The sequence below is a fragment of the Dermacentor andersoni genome, chromosome 5 (genome assembly GCF_023375885.2).
Source record: "Dermacentor andersoni chromosome 5, qqDerAnde1_hic_scaffold, whole genome shotgun sequence".
Classification (NCBI taxonomy): Eukaryota; Metazoa; Arthropoda; class Arachnida; order Ixodida; family Ixodidae; genus Dermacentor; species Dermacentor andersoni.
In genome coordinates, this window is record NC_092818.1 from 130,461,438 (window position 1) to 130,476,542 (window position 15,105).

Below are 15,105 nucleotides of genomic sequence, written 5' to 3' on the forward strand. Positions count from 1 at the left end.
TGCTAGATGTTTAGTGATAACCACATGAAGTCAACAGACAATGAATGCAAGATAATGAGGAATTAACTGCTTCTTTATTATTCAACAGCATTAATAATTGTACATGAGGTCTAAATTCGCGATAAGCTTCGTCCTACTAATAAAGGACAAAAGTAAACCGAAAGTGGAAAGAAGACAACTTTATCAATGATGGTAGTAGAACCACAATATCAGCATGAGGTGACCCCAGTCTCTCCGCTCGCCCTGGATGGATGAATAGATGTTATGAGCGTCCCCTTTGGAACGGGGCGGTGGGTTGCGCCACCAAACTCTTGCTATTATGCTGCCTCACGTCCTACCTAGGTTAAACAATTAAAAAAAATACACTATGGACTCACACAACCAAAGTTTCTGATCCCCTATTGCGAACTGTGCTTTTGTACGTCTCCGTTTTTTCTTTTTTTTTTTTTTGTCGTTTCCCTACTTTTATTCCACCAATCCTCCAATCGCCTCTTACTCGCCTCGAGTATTAGGCGGCGCCACTTGCGTCAGTGGCGGTGGATGTAGAACATCCAGAAAACCGTAGGTGTCACGCAGTAAGTGGACACACAAAGAAGAAGGTGGACACAGAACAAGCCAACCAATATTTTATGCGAAACTCCCTCCCATTGTTCAGAACAGCTCAAAAGTGTTCAAAAAAGTACAAAAGTGTGCCACGAGAGGTGCGAAAGAAGACATAAAAAAACGAGAAAGAGAAAAACGGAATAATCGTCAGGCTGCGAGGCTCGAAGCGACAAAGACAGGGGCGACGCGCTGAGCCATTTGCTGAGCATACGTCATGCGCTGAAAATTAATCAGAACAACACTGCTTTGCCACGTGTTCTGTTAATCAAACCTGATGTTCAGAAGGGGTGCTACACCTTGAACTTTGGCCTCCCGTGTGGCTGTTGAGTTAGCCGCCGTGCGCACGACTATTTCTTTCTTTCGGGTACGCGCATACGAATGCACACAGACTCCGTGCCTGTGCCGCATTTTGTATACGCAAGCAAACCAGTAAAATGTAAGAAGTAGGGCGACAGTGAAAAAAAAAGAAAGAATGAGAAATTGACGTGATGTGTGTTTGGTGGCCACTAGTGCACCGACAGCCCCGCCCTGTCCTGTGTGACGGCAGTGCTGTGTATAAATTGACTTAATGTCCGTTCGTGCATGCTACATTTTGGCCTCGTCGCTGGGTTTTTGTTTCTCATTTCCTCGTCTTGTCGTGCGTGATTCCACCTGAGTTGCCGTTAACCGTGTGATTCTTTCTTTCTTTCTTTCTTTTACTCTTCCTTTGGTTTTACCTACGCGCGACTCACTCTCTTTTTTTTTTCTTTGATTACAGGCGTTCTACTGTGCAGTACTACCAGCAAGTGTTGCTTGAGCGACGATCGCCCTGTCGCTGCTGCAGCACTATGTACCTCTACACTCTCATCGAGCGAATGTGCGTCCATACACGTGCTGATGGTTGCTGGGACCGCCGTCACTACAAGTTAAATGATTCACGAGTCTACCTGCGTTAAAAGCAAGAACGCAAGCGGTACAAAACGGGCGGTTAAATGAGAAAGCCTTCGCTCGATGCGCGGTGAAATAGCAGGCTATCGTTCGGTTGCCAGGTTGGCGGTTCACCAAGCTGGACACATCAGTGTTTCGTTAGATTGCGTCCCCTTAAACTTATATGGAAAGCCTCTGTCAGAAAAAAAAACACGTGAATATCATATATATTGAAAATAGCGATATGTCTGGACATTCTTCTGCGTGAATCTCGTCCGGGGCTGGTGTTGCACAAGCCAAGGAGGCAAGAATTCGATCGTCCATAACAGCTCTGCTCAGGGTAGCGCATATCCAAATTGTAGGTCTGAAGAGACCAGCTAGCGTCGTTATTGGTTTGAAAGGCTGGTAGTGTATTTGCCACTGTTCAGACGGCTACTAAACAATGCCCGGCAACTTATCGTCACTCGTTTGCTGGACAAGAAAGGGAAAAAAACGAAGTCTGTATCTCTAAGCGTACTGGTACGTGAGGTAGCACAAATGTTTTAACGGTAACGAAACTGCAGCCACTGGGCACATTTATTGAAAGAAAAAAACTAATTCTACAGTATTTTTAACCGTGTGCGATAACCTCGCATATTATAGCACAAGCGTTATCCTTCAGACTAAACCAAATCTCGACTTTTAGAAAGCTGCGACATATGTTTTACTCCCTTCTTAGGCTATAATATTTTACAAAAATGCCAACACCACAAAAGGGAATGGCAGAATAATTTAAAAAATGACCAAGAATTTTAAGATACTGCACGTTATAAACGTTTAAGAAATAGAAGCACTATAGCAAGATCATGGCTGCATTCGATCGCAGTGATTGCAATCTTTCATCACTGCCTTAGCGGGGAGCCTCGGTAGTGAAAATGCTCTGTTTTCGTTACCGCCACATTAAGCGCCTCGCTGACCCGTACTATTGGACACAGAACCACATAATCGCAACAGATAGGTGGCCAGAGGCATCGGGGGAGGCTTGTTCTCTCAAACCAGCAAGATTGAGTAGCACTGACCTAGACTGAAAGCTTTCGGTCGATTATTAAACACCTTGCTTGTCCACTACTGCGCCAGGTAGGCGCAATACTCGCGTACGAAAAACCAGTTAGGCGGTTCGTGGTAAAGATAACCAATTCATCAATTGTAGAGTTAGTTTGATAATTTTGTTTTCACTAGTACATATCCATGTAGCTATAGTTTCAGTATTCCAATTCATATTATCACAGATACAGAAAAATAGGGCGGGGGAAGCAGATCAAGAGAACAAAATTAAAACGGTTTTTCTTGAGCTAAGAAACATTAGTGTGCTTTATTAGAAGTTCAATGTTCAACACTCCGTTCTTTGTGATATAAAAGAAGTTAATGGTATGCTTAACAATGACACTCAAATAACTCTCACACTATATTACTCCTTCTCAATGTGCGAGCATAAACAAAAGCGGCATTTTACAAGACCAGTTCGTGATAAAGGAGACCAAATATGGCACGACCTGCGGTGTTGGCCTTTGCGAGACTGCCCGTAACAGCGGTTCATCCACGAGAAGGGAGTGTTAACAGGAGAAAGGGATGTTAGCATTAAACGTCCAGTTCGTAGTCAACTCATGTGATTTGTCCCTTAGTTTAACTTTGTCCTCATCTGCCTAACTCAGCGAATTATTTATTGTCGCCGACTCATCCGATTCGCGCTCTAATACGATTAACCCGTACGGAATTTCGACTGCCCGCTTTAAAGGGGTATAAGGAGCACGTCCTAGATAAGTAATAGACATGCGCTGCATGTGACAAGACGTCAGTGAATGCGAACTCGATAGCTGAAAACAATGCCTTTCGAGAAAAGCACGCATCTCCAGCCTCAAACTTTACGCGTGTACATGACGTCATGCCACGTGACCCGTACGCCTGTGTGTTATACAGTATATATGAGGCGCCGTAATAAGTCGCGCGATTACTTTTGCGCTATGCGTACCTGCGACAACAAGATGAGGATCCTCAGGGCCTGATCGGTGCCGTCCTTCTTGGGAAGTGTGACGACAGCTGACATGTACGTTTCCAACCTGGCATTGGCTTTGGTGTGCAATGCAGAAGAAACAGAAAAGGTGAGACAGTAGTCACTATCAACAATAAATAAAGGTAAGCACTCAATAAACTCACGAATACGTACTAAAAGAAACGACTGCTTAAATTGCAACCTTACCCTCTTCAATGTGAATCTTAAAAACAGGGGCAGGCACATATTCGCTATGCTGCAAGAAAAGTTTTAGGAAGCTTCACGTAACGTAGCATCAATCCGTTAGGTATTCGCACTTTTCGCTCACAAGTAAAGAACTGGACAACGAACTCTGCATCAAAAACAACCTTCGCTACGCGTGGCTCGAGTAGGCTGCCAATTTTTACGAACGACGAGGAAACCTGTGGATTACTGTTAAATTATTTTTACGCCAGAAAGTCACACCTGGGACCACGAGGCAACCGCCGAGGATCATTCGAGCTGTCAGTGAAATAAGGACATCTAAACACGCACACAAACAGGATACGAAAAGAACAGTTCGCATTGTGCGCATGTATAGATAAATTAATCGTGTCGTGTATTTCAGGGAAGTACAGTGAATTATAAAACGCTAACCGACAATTTAAGCCCACCGTAATGTCTTTGCTGAAAACCCCGGACAAACTTCAACTAACAAAATTCCCACGTGTCGGTGAATTACACGGTTGCTTTCACATTCTGCGTCCCCGCCAGCCTGCTGCAGCTGCGGCTGGGACACGAACACAGCACTTCACACATAACCGACAGCTGCTGAGCTACCGTCAAATACAAATTACACAAGGTGACTCCGAAGGTCTGTTTACGGATTTACAGCGCGATCAACGCATAAAGCGTTCGCGACACGAACTGGCTGTTCAAGTTCAAAAAAATTTACTCTCGGTGTAAATAGCCGTGCCGTATACGATGACAAGAAATAAGTGCGTAAAACTCCTACAATTTGAATGAAAATTCACTTCTGAGAGAAGCTGTGGCAGGATGCTGAAACAAATTAAAAATCTGCGCCAAATAGACTGCAAGACGGCCAAAGATGTACTGTCTTCGAAGATGATGTAAAATTACAATTACCTTCGCGGTCTCCTACCGTACTATGAGGGCGTCTTGTTGCATACAAGCGCGATTTGTGCTGAAAATTTGAACTCATTGCTTCGGAGCTTTAGATATAGCCTACCACAAAGCCATAACATCTATAGCACTTCGCTTATACGAGGGAAGCCAAGTTGAGTTCATGTCCACGCGCAGTGTCGTTACTCCGATCCTTCGGAAAGCGAAACCGTCGGCTATTTCTAAAGCTCGTAGCCATCCCTTGCCCCAAGACAGCCATCAATCCGTACGTGCACATGTAACAGAGCGATGAATTAGGCTTGATGGTCTACGTTTGTTGCGCTTACGAATATGTGCGGCACACGCTTCGTCGTGCGAGTCGTGTATTCGTTCCCGGTCAGCGCTCGTCTTGTCCCCGCTAGTGGTGCGCCGTACATGGTGCAATAACAGTGAACGTGCGCGTGCATTCCCGCGACGTTCATTCCATGTAGTGTCCTCGGTTTAAGGACTGCGCCGCCTCATAACTAAGTTTAGCGATCGACGAGTAGAACTGTGGAGAGACACTCACAGAATGCGCGCATACTTCTTTCCACGGCATCCAGATTCATTACAAATACACACGCCCCTACTGAAACGAGTGAAACTCCCGAGGCAAGGCCATTCAACGCCGGCCATCAATGTGCACGCGAAGCTCGCCTTCCAAAGTGCTACGCAAACACTCGAGGCGCGTGGGTGACACCAAACACGTTGAGTGCTATCGAACCAAGGGGGACCGGCTCTATAAAGCGTCGGTAAGGGGACGCCGGAGAACGCGGGCGAGGGGGGCTATTTTTCTGGAAGATTTCTCTCAGTATTCGAGATTCGAGGCATTTGCGCTCGAGCTTCTACATTTGTGTTTCGCTTTTTTCCTGGGACCAGGAAAGCGGCGTGTACTCTAGCAATAGGCCGGCGAAACTACGCCTACAAATTCTGGAAGTGTCCGAAACAGCAGGTTCGTTGACAACGATAGAAAATACAACACAAGTGAGGTTAACTGAAACGCAAGACATGTGGAGTGACACTGCATACTCCCCCAAACAGGAGCCTGAAAGCTGGCTGTGTTATGTTTCGTCTGTTTCACATTTATATCTTTATATAAAGTCCTCATTAGTGTTGTAACTTGAACATTGATATTCTTAAGATCTGGCTAGATTTTCCTCCACATTTCTTGAACAAACGGTAAAAAGCTTCATTAACCAGTTCAGGGTGGGCGCACCATTGTGCCTGCTTATGCATACTTATTAAGTAAACAGCGTAAACCGTAAGAGTGCAGTCAGGTTTCCTTTAAGTATAGAGCACCAAGACTGCCTTTCATGGGTAATTTCCTTCTTGAAATAAATTATGGTAGAAGAATGAATTCATAAAGATGCGAGAAGAGTGGAAAGGCCCTCTCTCCTCTCAGTTCATTGCGCAATTTAGCCCTTGTCAACCCATGCAACCCTCATCTAGCCCTTCTCAAGAGCTATTTTCCATCGACATCGGTGCACTGTTTGTAAATTGTCTTAATCTTGCTATAGCTACTTGGTTTTACTTCCTAAGCCACATATTCTAAATATAACCGAACAACATTCTACTGTCAACCCACCTTATTGTTATCGCTACGTTCTTTTCTCCCTATACAGCTTATATCTAAATTAACTCGTGAAAATGCATTGCCTTTATATCAGCTGCCCGCCGTGTATACATTACCACAAAAGAACGGCTTACATTACTGGTAGAGGTAAGTCTAGCGATAAAATTACCGTGTTTAGTTACCTGGCGCAGAGTTGATCATCTATCACGTCCTTGTAGGTCGCAAGATTAATTACCAGCAGCGGGACCCGACTTCGTACAGAACCGTAAAACAAATCCTCTCGTGTGCTTAGACATTATTTATTTATTTATTTATTTATTTATTTATTTATTTATTTATTTATTTATTTATTTATTATTTATTTTTTATTTATTTATTTATCATACCCTCAAGGTACGGTTGTAGATTGCAGAGGGGAGGGGCAAAGTAAATACAGAGGCAAATTACAAAATAAGGAAGGAAGGCAAACAACATGGCAAAATACATCGTATACAAAATAAGAATGGTAAATAGAAACTTGTAAGCGTGGCAAAAATACATGGCGTAACAAAAAAAAGAAAGGAAGGAACCTACGATTTAAAAATACAAGCCATAATGTAAAATTATGGCATAAAAGCAGTTATTATACAGAACAAGCAAACGCAACATTAATTTATAACATAAAGCTTTGAAGTGTGGTTTTAAAGATATTGGTGTCAGTTATGCTTGTAAGTAATGCGGGTAAGTTATTCCAATCTTTGCTCGTTTGGGGAAGAAATGAATATGAAAAGCCGACGGTGTTGCAGTGCGGAATGTTTACCTTTTGGCGGTGGTCTATGCGAGATGAAATGTATGGCGGTGGTTGAACAAAGATAGAACGTAAATATGTGTTGTGGTAGTAGATTTTATGGAAAAGACATATGCGAGATAGTTTTCTACGGGTTGATAACAGCGGGAGGTGAAGGAGAGCTTTCATGTTAGTGACACTCGCAGTTCTTTGGTAGTTGGTGAGAATGAAACGGGCTGATCGATTCTGTATTGCCTCTAGAGACTGTATGAGGGTGTCATGACTAGGGTCCCATACTGATGATGCGTACTCTAGTTGTGGACGAATGTAAGTTGTGTGCAATAAGAGTTTTAGCGATGATGGTGCTTGAGAAATATTCCGACGAAAGTATCCCAGTGTACGAGTGGCCTTAGATGTTATGTGATCAATATGAGTTTTCCAGGATAGATTGCTGGCAATGTGAACCCCCAAGTATCGATATGACGTTACACATTCTAGTGGGATATTATTTAGCGTATAGGTGGGGCAGATCACGTTAGTACAAGAAATCCTCATAGTCTTACACTTTCTAATGTTTAATTCCATGCGCCACGTACGACACCACTCATTTATGTTATTGAGATCCTCCTGAATTAGTAGAATATCTGAAGAATTAGTTATTTTACGATACAAGACGCAGTCATCCGCAAATAGACAAATGTTCGAGGAAACGTGAGTGGGCAAGTCATTAATATAAATTAGGAATAATAAAGGACCGAGCACAGACCCTTGCGGGACGCCGGAGTCAACTGGGGCTAAAGGTGAGTTAGCGTCATTAGTGATTACAAATTGAACACGTGATGTCAGAAACGCGCGAATCCAATTAATTACGGAGGGGTCTATGTTTAGAACGCCTAATTTATGAAGAAGCAATGCATGGTTCCCTTTGTCAAACGCTTTAGAGAAGTCGAGAAATATACAGTCTGTTAAAAAACCAGAATCTAAATTGGCATGTAGGGCATTAGTGAAGAGGATAAGCTGAGTGTCACAGGAGAAGTTTTTACGGAATCCATGCTGCATAACTGTGAAGAAGTTGCTATCTTCAAGAAAATTAACCAGATGTGTGTATGTTATGTGCTCCATAACTTTGCATGGTACAGATGTAAGTGAAATAGGTCTATAGTTCTGTGGATCATGGGTTGGTCCAGTTTTGTGAATGGGGATTACTTTGCCAATTTTTCAATCATACGGTAAGGTGCCAGAGTTGTAAGATTGTGAGTAAATGCATTCTAGTAGGATTGAACAGTATTCCGCTGTGTTTTGTAAGAATATAGTGTTAATTTCATCTACCCCACATGATGCTTTAGGTTTTAATTTTTGTACTATGGCTTTGTTACCAGTTGAGTCGAAAACGATGGGATCCATGAAATGGTAGTTAGTTGATTTTATCTCGGGCATCAGATCAGGGGTCTGAGGTGATGAGAATGACTGAGTGAAGGTATTGTTAAGCACAGTAGAACACAGTAGGTCAGGTACTGGGTCCCCAGAAGTTGTTAGCAATGATATTCCAGTTTTATAGTTATTTCCTCGTATGGCTTCCCAGAAGCGCTTTGGATTAGTCTTCAATAAATTTGGAAGTGTACAATTAAGGAATGAGAATTTGGCTGACCTTAAGGCTTTAATATATGAAATTGCTGCGTGTTTATATGCTAGCCAATGTGTCTGTTTTGAGGAATGTTTCGCTGTACGGAATAAACGTTTTTTCCTGTTCGATAACCGATTCAGATATGTGCTGTACCATGGTGCTTTATTGTTAGCATAGACGGAACACCTTCATCGTGCCTCGAATTAGCCTAGACCTGAGGAGTGAACGGAAGAAACTGGTACATAAGAAGCCGATTAATGAGTTAGCGGTAAGAGGGAAAATAGAGGAATTCCAGATCAAGCTACAGAACAGGTATTCGGCTTCAACTCAGGAAGAGGCCCTTAGTGTTGAAGCAATGAACGACAATCTTGTGGGCATCATTAAGGAGTGTGCAATGAAAGTCGGTGGTAACTCCGTTAGGCAGGATACCAGCAAACTATCGCAGGAGACGAAAGATCTGATCAAGAAACGGCAATGTATGAAAGCTTCTAAACCTACAGCTAGAATAGAACTGGCAGAACTTTCGAAGTTAATCAACAAGCGTAAGACAGCTGACATAAGGAAGTATAATATGGATAGAATTGAACATGCTCTCAGGAACGGAGGAAGCCTAAAAACAGTGAAGAAGAAACTAGAAATTGGCAAGAATCAGATGTATGCGTTAAGAGACAAAGCCGGCAATATCATTACTAATATGGATGAGATAGTTCAAGTGGCTGAGGAGTTCTATAGAGATTTATACAGTACTAGTGGCACCCACGATGATAATGGAAGAGAAAATAGTCTAGAGGAATTCGAAATCCCAAAGGTAACGCCGGAAGAAGTAAAGAAAGCCTTGGGAGATATGCAAAGGGGGAAGGCAGCTGGGGAGGATCAGGTAACAGCAGATTTGTTGAAGGATGGTGGACAGATTGTTCTAGAAAAACTGGCCACCCTGTATACGCAATGCCTCATGACCTCGAGCATACCGGAATCTTGGAAGAACGCTAACATAATCCTAATCCATAAGAAAGGGGACGCCAAAGACTTGAAAAATTATAGACCGATCAGCTTACTGTCCGTTGCCTACAAACTATTTACTAAGGTAATCGCAAATAGAATCAGGAACACCTTAGACTTCTATCAAGCAAAGGACAAGGCAGGATTTCGTAAAGGCTACTCAACAATAGATCATATTCACACTATCAATCAGGTGATAGAGAAATGTGCGGAATATAACCAACCCTTCTATATAGCTTTCATTGATTACGAGAAAGCGTTTGATTCTGTCGAAACCTCGGCAGTCATGGAGGCATTACGGAATCAGGGTGTAGACGAGCCGTATGTAAAAATACTGCAAGATATCTATAGCGGCTCCGCAGCCACCGTAGTCCTCCATAAAGCAAGCAACAAAATCCCAATAAAGAAAGGCGTCAGGCAGGGAGATACGATCTCTTCAATGTTATTCACAGCGTGTTTACAGGAGGTATTCAGAGACCTGGATTGGGAAGAATTGGGGATAAAAGTTAATGGAGAATACCTTAGTAACTTGCGATTCGCTGATGATATTGCCTTGCTTAGTAACTCAGGGGACCAATTGCAATGCATGCTCACTGACCTGGAGAGGCAAAGCAGAAGAGTGGGTCTAAAAATTAATCTGCAGAAAACTAAAGTAATGTTTAACAGTCTCGGAAGAGAACAGCAATTTACGATAGGCAGTGAGGCACTGGAAGTCGTAAGGGAAAACATCGACTTAGGGCAGGTAGTGACGGCGGATCCGGATCATGAGACGGAAATAATCAGAAGAATAAGAATGGGCTGGGGTGCGTTTGGCAGGCATTCTCAGATCATGAACAGCAGGTTGCCATTATCCCTCAAGAGGAAAGTATATAATAGCTGTGTCTTACCAATACTCACCTACGGGGCAGAAACCTGGAGGCTTACGAAAAGGGTTCTACTTAAATTTAGGACTACGCAACGAGCTATGGAAAGAAGAATGATAGGTGTAACGTTAAGGGATAAGAAAAGAGCAGATTGGGTGAGGGAACAAACGCGAGTTAATGACATCTTAGTTGAAATCAAGAAAAAGAAATGGGCATGGGCAGGACATGTAATGAGGAGGGAAGATAACCGATGGTCATTAAGGGTTACGGACTGGATCCCAAGGGAAGGGAAGCGTAGCAGGGGGCGGCAGAAAGTTAGGTGGGCGGATGAGATTAAGAAGTTTGCAGGGAAGGCATGGCCACAATTAGTACATGACCGGGGTTGTTGGAGAAGTATGGGAGAGGCCTTTGCCCTGCAGTGGGCGTAACCAGGCTGATGATGATGAGACGGATCGAAGGGGTACGTGTTTGGTGATAAGCTCACTTATTTTATTTTTGAATATAGACCAGTTAGTTTCCACGGAGCGTTGCAGATGAAGTGGTAGGAAAGTGTCTAGAAATATGCATAGTTCTCTGTTGATGGCTTGATAGTTAGCTTTTTTATAACCTCGGAATTTTTTCCTCTGTCGGTATGTTTTTTGTTGTGTTGTTGCAAGTGTAAAATGCAAGATGTCACGATCGCTCAGTCCGGGCATGTGTGTCACCGCAAAAAGTTATCGAGCGATGACGTTAGAATGAGGTCCAGGAGTGAAGATGTGTTTTGTGCTACACGTGTTGGAAGACTGACGATCTGCGATAAGCCGAAGTCAGAGCAAATGGAGATGAACCGATTGGCCTCGGCCGACGAAGGATTAGAAAAGGGATTGACATGTGACCAGACAATGTTAGGAAAATTAAAATCGCCTAAGAGTATAATTTCAGTTCCGGGGAAACGCATGGTAATCTTATTTAAACAATCATATAAGTCATCGCAAAAGGATGAGTCGCTTGATGGGGATCGGTAGCAAACACCTAGTATAAGTTTTTTAAAACTAATAGTTATACAGCGCCAAATTAGCTCTAAATCGCTATCAATGGTCACAAAAAATCAATTAATACATTCTTTAACGGCGAGCAGAACGCCACCACCAATTCTACCTGTTCGGTCACTTCGGTAAACAACGTATTGGTTCTCGCACTCAAACAGTTCGGGGTTTTTTATTTTGCTATTTAACCATGTTTCTGTGAGTACAATGATGTCAGCATTACAGTCGTTAATAACAGCACATAATTCGTCTTTCTTAGGAAAAAAACTACGAATGTTAGTAAAAAGAACTGAACACCCGCAATCTTTTAAGGCACCTCCCCTCGGATGGCCCTAACTTGGCTGTAACTTACGGCCAGAACGAAGAGTTGTGCCAGGTGTATGCGTTCTGCGCATTTCATAAATACTTTCACTGGCTTCGTCATATGCGTAGCATTTCCCATCCAACATTAGTTTCTTATATCGTAGTTTGAAAAACGTGCTTTTCGATTTGCCATATTCTAATAATTTTTTCCTTATGTTACGAGTTGCTTGGCAGAAATCTTCACTCATTGCTGTGTCCGTGTTCTTTAACAAACCTCGCTTTGAAGAGACGAGCTCCCTGGTGTTATAGATTTCAAATTTAGTTATTAATGGTCGAGTTTTCGCTGAATCAAAGCGACCAATTCTGTGCGCCCGGCATATGTCAGAACCCGTTATGTTAACCTTCAATGTATTAGTCAGCAGGTTTAGTATCTTATTTTCTGATTCTGATGAAGTTTCGTCTGCGGTGTCCGGGATTCCATAAAAGATCAGATTATTTCTTCGAGATCGATCTTCTGCGTCATCAAGACGTGAGTGAAACGCACTCGTGTTTTTCTTGAGGCTCTCTACCGTGGCATGCAACTCTTTCATATCTTTTTGGCACTGCTCGAAAACAGAAGTTTGGGTTTCAACTTTCGCTAGTCTGTCCTTTATTTCGGACATCGCTTCTGAAACAGACTGCTGCTGTTGCTTTACTTCAGCTACTGTTTCCAATATTGTTTTTTGCGCTGATTCAATTCTCTTTGTACGCTCATTCAAGTCCTTCATCGTTTTCAGAACTTCTGCAAGATTATCGGGGCCGGGGTTGCTTTCAACATCCCCACAAAGAAGAAGCAGCAAGGAGCAAAAAGGCAATAGGACGGCTTCAGGGCACGGAAGCACGATAGCGAATGGATCATCTGATCTGAAGCTACGACAAGGTAATTTAGAAAGGCAACTAACCTGCAGGACGAAAAAAGAGGTGTGTAAGCCTTTGGTTCTTTCGCTCATCGTGCCTCCATGCCCACTGGAGAGATACTGTTCGATGCATGGTCTTATCCTTTCCAGACGTAATGACGTTGACGTCGCAGCTGCGCACTGGCGGAATTGCAGGTGGCGCCCTATGCGCACTGTCAGGTCCACGTGAGCTGTTGCCAGCAGGTGTGGGTCCGGAGCAGAGGCGGCATCACAAGTCACATCATTCATTGGTCTTATATGTGACTATTACTTGACTGAACGTTGAGCTGCTCGCTTTCCGTTATTTTTCTTGCTTGTGTACTCAAACCACATTTGTTTACGTTGAAGAGCCTCGAGTGTTCAAAATAATTCGGAGCCTTCTATGCTATGCGGTGTCTCTAATAGTCCACGTTTATCACTGAGACATCGATTCCCTCGACGTTCAGAATGCACTGCCAGAATCTGAATGCTATAGCAAACGAATGCCGTCTGTCCAAAGCACTTGTCACTACTACTTGTCACTACTAACCTAAGTGCATCCTGTTCTCTAGCGTTTGCGGGAAAGGCAGCACCAGGTCTCCGGGTTCAAGGGCGGTGGCCAGCGTCTCCATCGATGGGAACGAGACAAGCCCGAAGCTTGAACAGAATCGTGGCGTCGGCACGGAATCCAGGCTCCAGGGCGGCGAGTAGTAGTCGAAGTAGTGCACTGTCAATCAACCATGCGCAAATGAGAGAGAGAGAGAGAGAGAGAGAGAGAGAGAAAGGAACATAGGTATCAAGTGAGCCGATACATATAATACACAACTCGTTAAAAACCAGATAAACGTTATTGAACAAAAAGAAAGAGAGAAAGGGTAGGGACATAAATTTCAAAAAGATTGAACTGCACAGTGTGCAGTGGTCGTGACTGAAAGGCGCTGGTTATCTTCCTTTGGGCAGTTAATTAAGCGGGGCTTTTTTAGCGACGAGTGGAAATAAGATGCCATAGCTATACGAGGTGTCTAACAGCCAAGGCTTTTTGAAAGTAGAAACGTTAGCAATACGCCATATTGTTGTTTTTCGCTGCAATTCTCATCCCAGCATCATGCCAGCCTTACAACCGCTTTAGTGCGCTTTAGTTCTTCTAAGCGCGACATAACGTTGCAAATAACTCGAGATAGTTTCAAAATATAAGTAAACCAGCAGTTTTAGTTGTTCTTGTCTATTTCTTTTTTCGATAACGAATGCAACATACACAAATATCGGAAGGGCATTGTTAGTTTGGCCCGATCCGCGTTGGCACCAGCAAGTCAGTGGCGTAGCCAGGGAGGTGGCGCAGCGGGCATGTCCCCCCACCCAATAAAAGAAAAAAAGGTGTTAGTATGCTGCCTGCTCATACTCGCTCCCCCTCTTCACCCTCCGTATCCCCAGCAAAGTGCGTGCGCTCCCCCCCTCACCCCCCAAGAAAAAAAAACATTTCTGGCTACACCACTGCATCAGATAGTCAAAAAATATATTGCTCAACCTCAAGAACTCGGCTGCTAAAAGGTACGCCGCCTCGACGTTCCCGCCCCGACTTGCCGTGACGTCATTGATTCTGAAAGTGCTAATTCCCAATAAATTTTTTTATCGGTAAAAATGAACTACATTGCCAACGCTAACGAACCAACGACTGAACTTGGTAAATTTTAGTAACATTTTGTGTTCGACAACGCCCCAAGCGCGAAGAAATGCATTGACGTCCTTGTCGCCACGCTGACGTGCCGGTACAGGGCATCCGGCCCGAAATTAAAAAAAAAAGTGAGAGCTTGGCCTTCATTACCACAAATTAGCTCTTGAAACACTAGCTTATCAATTTAAGCAGATTTAATTTTTGTATTTGGTGTCCCTGTAAACCAAGTGTTTGTACCGTCGCCATAGAGCACGTCGTTCGGGTTGTCGTGAATGCCACCGCTGAGTTCCGAGAGCAAACCGTTGGAAGGGGTCGAGCCCACGAAGGGCCGTGACATGTCCTCCTCGTACACAATCTTTTGCAGGGTTTCCACGTACAACTTGACGTAGTCCTCACGGTGTTCCGTCGTGAGAAGCCTGTATCATACAGCCAATAGGGGAGGGGAGAGAGAGAGAGAGAAAGCATAAGGAGCTTGCAACTAGCACCTACCTCTCTTCGTGATAACAGCCTAAGTGTATCTACATTAGCATGTGTCGAATAACTATTAGGAAGAGGGGCGCGAAAATATACACACGCTGAATGGACAGACAAGGCGAGCTTCCCTCTTTTCATGGCTATGTGTCCCCACCTAATCCAACGAGAAATACTCATCTGTCGAATGTGGACGTGTATTTGTTAACACAAAAGA

The 15,105-nt window shown here is 43.6% G+C and overlaps 1 protein-coding gene across 1 annotated transcript in view; it reads right to left on the reverse strand.

Annotated features, from left to right (window-relative positions):
- The window catches only part of LOC126532082 (beta-mannosidase-like), a 44,229-nt gene that overhangs the window by 19,092 nt on the left and 10,032 nt on the right, over positions 1–15,105 (reverse strand). Inside the window, exons 2-4 of the mRNA XM_050179773.3 lie at positions 14,655–14,833; positions 13,296–13,472; positions 3,518–3,615 (exon numbers count right to left, since the gene is read on the reverse strand). Coding sequence (XP_050035730.3) covers positions 3,518–3,615; positions 13,296–13,472; positions 14,655–14,754 — 375 coding nt within the window. The 5' untranslated portion in view covers positions 14,755–14,833. The remainder of the gene's footprint in view (positions 1–3,517; positions 3,616–13,295; positions 13,473–14,654; positions 14,834–15,105) is intronic.